Source organism: Montipora capricornis, chromosome 2, assembly GCF_036669925.1.
Source record: "Montipora capricornis isolate CH-2021 chromosome 2, ASM3666992v2, whole genome shotgun sequence".
Classification (NCBI taxonomy): domain Eukaryota; kingdom Metazoa; phylum Cnidaria; class Anthozoa; order Scleractinia; family Acroporidae; genus Montipora; species Montipora capricornis.
In genome coordinates, this window is record NC_090884.1 from 19,573,741 (window position 1) to 19,578,740 (window position 5,000).

At 40.5% G+C, this 5,000-nt stretch overlaps 2 protein-coding genes across 2 annotated transcripts in view; both read left to right on the forward strand.

Annotated features, from left to right (window-relative positions):
- The window catches only part of LOC138037844 (uncharacterized), a 4,293-nt gene extending 2,073 nt beyond the window's left edge, over nucleotides 1-2,220 (forward strand). Inside the window, exon 2 of the mRNA XM_068883719.1 lies at nucleotides 667-2,220. Within this exon, the coding sequence (XP_068739820.1) occupies nucleotides 667-935 (269 nt within the window). The 3' untranslated portion in view covers nucleotides 936-2,220. The remainder of the gene's footprint in view (nucleotides 1-666) is intronic.
- Nucleotides 2,221-4,951: 2,731 nt separating this feature from the next.
- The window catches only part of LOC138039023 (LIM and senescent cell antigen-like-containing domain protein 1), a 29,756-nt gene continuing 29,707 nt past the window's right edge, over nucleotides 4,952-5,000 (forward strand). The window contains exon 1 of the mRNA XM_068885174.1: nucleotides 4,952-5,000. This exon is cut by the window's right edge and continues 235 nt beyond it. The gene's annotated coding sequence lies outside the window, so the exon portion shown is untranslated.

Sequence of the window (5,000 nt, forward strand, 5' to 3'; positions counted from 1 at the left end):
TAGAAAAAAAATTTGAAAAAGTCGGTTGAACGATATCGAACTCAGTTCAATGAATGAAGCCAAAAAAGGACATAACCACTATACTACCTAGATAACTGCTCTAAACATCGCACTGAATGCTGATGGTGTGTTGTCCTTTCACGCAACCACGCTTTGCATTCCTGTCTCAATTCTCTAAAAATATTGTGATGACATGCATGTTCCGCCCTAAAACATGAGCGACCTTCAGATTGGAGTACAAGGACAACGCACGCGCATTTCGAAAAACTTCGTTCTTTAAACGTAGTGCACGTGTCCAATACAGAAAACTCGTACTTGTAGTCGTTCTCGTACTTCAATCTGAAGGTCGCTATTCGAATTTCGGAGGCTCTATGAGCTGCCATAGTTGAATTCAAGTTTGTTTTGTAATTTAATTTCATTTAGGTTTTGCCAAGCTATACTAGAACTTGTGGTTATCATGATCTTAGTCGAATACCTCTGTTTTCAGTTAATACATGTGAGCTCATTGATATTTTTAAACATGCACGTAGAAATATTAATTAGATATTATAATTATAGTTTTTCTATCCTTGAAGCTGTTGGCTTCATTCGCGTTGTGGCATTGAATCATGAAGAAGTACAACACCAAACAGTAGGATTAACAATCTTTTTCTTTCCTCTCACTAGGAGGAAGAACAGATTTAGCAAACCCAAACAAGAAACAGTTCAGAATCACAGCCAAAGAAAAGGAAGAAATAGATGCCATGTTGTTCCACACTGCCACCCACGATGCTTGTGGATATTTGAACGAGTACCATCAGATAGGGCCTGGGTACAATTACCTCGGCACCATGCTAACAGTTTTTCCGACATGCATTCCACAGAGTGGGCGATTGGCTGCTCTTATGTTCTGGAAAAGGTTGATCAACGAACCTGATACACCATTTGAATATTGACAAAGATGCTTCTGTATGCATAGTACCAACAAGAGCCATAATTGGTACCAACTAACAGTCGGGACTTTTGGTCGAAGGAAGATTTCAGTGTCCAATAGTTATGCGAGACAATTAGCCCCCTTCGGATGATTTAATGAAGGGGGGGTGACGACGAAATCTGAAAGGATTGAAAGCCGTCTTATCTCGGTCACTCCCAGATCTATTTATGATGCTAACACCGCACAATATCACGAATCAACGGCAGGTACAAAACACAGATCACAGGTCATTGTTTTCCCAATACAGAAAGTATCCTAAAGTTAAAGCTAACCTTAGGCCTAATTAGGCCTAAACAAAAGTTTTTAGGCCTAAGGTTAGCTTTTATGAATGTTTGTTTTAAAACAATGACCTGTAGCCTGTGTTTTGTACCTGCCGACAAATCAATGGTGATTGATAAGGGAGTTTTAAGGGGAGTTTAGTGACCACCGTTTGTCAATCAGTAAACAGTCAGAAATATCAAAAATGTAACAGCCCCCAGGTGGCAAAACAGGGATGGATACACTTCCTAGATTTAGAATAACCTGGCGGATGTAGCCTTGCGGCAAGCAATTCTCAATCCCCTCGCCAAAACTCTATCTGTATAACGGTGTAAGATTGGATCTTCCAGGAATGAGAAAAAGATGCTTTTTATTAGATGCTGTGGAGATACGTGTCTATAGGATTTCCTATTCTTTGTTACAACATGATCCCTTCCGCCGGAGGACAATAACATTCCGCTTTCTATTATGCAAGACCTCATTAATTAATTTAATCATAATTAATGCCTTGGATGAATACCACAGAAATTTGTTAACACTTGTGACAAAAAGCTAGCTGATATAGGTAATTAGCCTCGCATAAATTCTGCAGTGTGAACAATTTTATCGAACCAAATTTTAGCACATGCCATGCTTATTTTGGTTAGCAAGAATCTTGGATGTGTTTTCTCTCGACGCGCAAATCCAGTTTAATTGTACCATTCACTGTTTCTGTCATCCGAGAGACGGATCATCGGCGTGCTTAACTCCAAAATTGCCAATCCCCGAGGGTTATGATCTGTAACCAAATAAGAAAATAGGGATTAAGAACTTCCGTCCTCGCTTAAAGAAAGAAGTTCTCTGCTATTATGTTGACAACTCTGTTACGAGCGGTCAAAAAAACTGAATTTTAATGCACTTGTTACAATTTAAATACATGCGGGTTACATAAGTGCGTGAATCAGTGTGCTAAGCATGAAAGTGTTGATTAAAATGCTAGTGCAATGCAATGCTGAGTGTGAAAGTGTTGATTTCATTGTTCTGCAGCAATTTTTATGTGATTCTGACCCCCATTCCTCTGAAATGGTCCCCCTTTGATGGAGAAGAAACTGCACAAAGTTTCATTCTGAGGTTTGTCCACCAAACGAAACATCAACGCCTCGCATTTTAGTACGTACTTTTCTGTCCGAGCCGTGCCAATTGAGTCTTCCGTAGTTACGGTGTGTGTAAAGAAGAACTTACGTTATATTATTGAGAAAGAAATAACTAGTTCATATGATATTGCTTAAATTTTAAGAGGCTAAACCAACAAAATGTAACAAAATGGAGAGGCAGTTTATGAATTAACATAAATAGAGGATGCGTGGTTTATGAGCGATCATCTATATTTTTAAGCGGTTTTCTTACTTGATAGCCACCCCGTGTAGTCTTAGACAATGCTACTGGCCAAAACTAGATAAAATCACGAATTCTTTTTACGCTTATAGACAAGCTTATTATAATGGCGTAGAATTCCCATGACTTCGATGTGCCCTTTGTGCTTTCGGGCCCTCTGTATTACGAGTGATATCTACCTTTACATCTACATGTCCCAGCACTCGGCAAAGTCCTTTTGACGCATGCTTGTTTCTGCTTTGATGGCCTCATACACCACAAGCCTTTTTAGAGACATTATGCCAAGCTGGCCAATTCTGCTGGAAAGAACGTCAAACTCACAGAGGACACCCACAACACCGGGAACTTCATCCCCTCAGTACTCTTCTTGAATAGTGTATGGGTTCTGTAACGTCCCACAGAGAACTTATAAACATGGAATATATTATATTATTTGACTTCAAGTCAAAACCATTTGCGGATGTAATTACCAAGGCAACACTTTCTCCTCAGTTATTTTTAAGACCCCGAGTTCTTTACGTCTGCGGTAAAACTGGTTGCTTAACAGACGAATGAAGGCGTTAGTGTTTCAAAGATCCAATGAAATCAGAGGTTTTCAAAGGAGCAGGCAAACTGGATTTCAAATTTCACGACTCTTTATGCCCGATTCACACCAAACCTTAAACATGTTTAGTAAAACACGGTTTCAAAGTGTTTCAAAGTCATGTTTACTGATTTTGTCCACTATAAATTTAGCACAGGTCAAAGCATGTGTTGAAACAAACCTAAATCTCATGGAAAATCCAGTCCTACAATTTTGTGTGACTGATTTTTATTTTGTTAAACCCAGTTTAATATTAAACATGTCTTTTTAGTGTGAATGGGGTATTATTAGCCTTGTTTAGCCCGTGAACAGGCAAACACGCTGTCGAGCCGAGACTCAGTCACTCCTTTTCCTCCAGTCTCGGAGCCTCTTTGACACTCGAGGCGACATTTGTTCATCGGCAATTACAAGAAATGTGCATGGGAGAAGAAATAATGTGGGGTGCTACTGTCTAATTGAAGAATACAGTGCCCAGAAAATAGCCAGGCTTCTCACCGTATTTTGTTGCTGTGGTCTCATTCGGCGAGAAACCCATTTGAGCGAATCGACTCAGGTCGACCACTTGTCAGGGATAGAGCACTAGCACAACGGTAAAAAATGGGTTCTTCTGGCACCAGTTGTTCAAACGATGGATAGCGCTATCCGCCAGATAAATCACTATCCACTGGATAACTCAATTGGCTTTGCTAGTGTTTATCCACTGGATAGTGATTTATCCGGTGTTTAGCGCTATCCATCGTTTGAACAACTGGGGCCAGGTGTCTACGGCTATCTCGTCCCCAGGGTCTTTCATCTAACCACCCTGGAGGGAACGAGGGAACACACGGTTTATAACAGGAGCTCATTAAGAGGAGCCTCCATCTCCTCTAATTCCTTGAGTCAACCCTTTCCCGAGTAAATTTATTTTTAGGAACAGGTTTTTCCCGCGAAAAGTATCATAATTTCCTTGACGCTGAGATAGCTCTGTTTTGATTGGCTTTTACAACAGTGAGCGTGCTGAATCTCCCAAGGGAGGTGTTCTATAAATAAATCTACTCGGGAAAGGGTTGACTCCGAGGCCAAGTATAGGAGATAGAGGCTCCTCTTAATGAACTCCTGGTTTATAACCATTTAATGGGGAACTTGAAGTTTAACCATTCATAGAGGTAATCAGAAAGGAAGCACTTTCGCTTCGGTTTTTAAGACCATCAGCGTTGGTCCGGCAAGACGCACGCATTCTTGGCTCATGCTGTATAATCACATTCTCGTTCCCAGATCCCATTGTTTCTCTTAGTCAGCAAGGCCTTCGCCGCTCCCGACCCGCCAACACAATCTCTTCCTCAAATGAAGGGTTATCCTTCATTGTCAGTTTGCTCTGAATGAATAGTATAATCCTCCATTTAGATTACTATGTCCCAGGAATTGTGGTAGCAAATAAAAAGAAAAAAAGTAAAAGCAGCCCCTCGACAGGATTTGAACCCGGAGCACCTACTTTGAAGGAACTGTTTTTATCCACTTAACCACTAAAGATCAACTTACTAGAAAATGTGCAGATTATTTACCAGGACTAATTAGTATATATATAAAATCATTGCTGAATAATGTTTAAGTCTTAATTTTCTTTTTTGATTTCAAGAACACTTGTTAAGATCTACATCTCCCCCATAATCATAAACCGGGCAAAAAAGCCCGGGAGAATTGGTAGGACCCGCCGCCATATTGAAAGCCGAGAAGACCCTGGGAACGAGATTGACATCCTGCCGACTTTCCAATCTCCCGCTCCCAGTTTCCTTGATGTGAGGAGCGGTCATATTTCAGTTGTGATTGATCGCA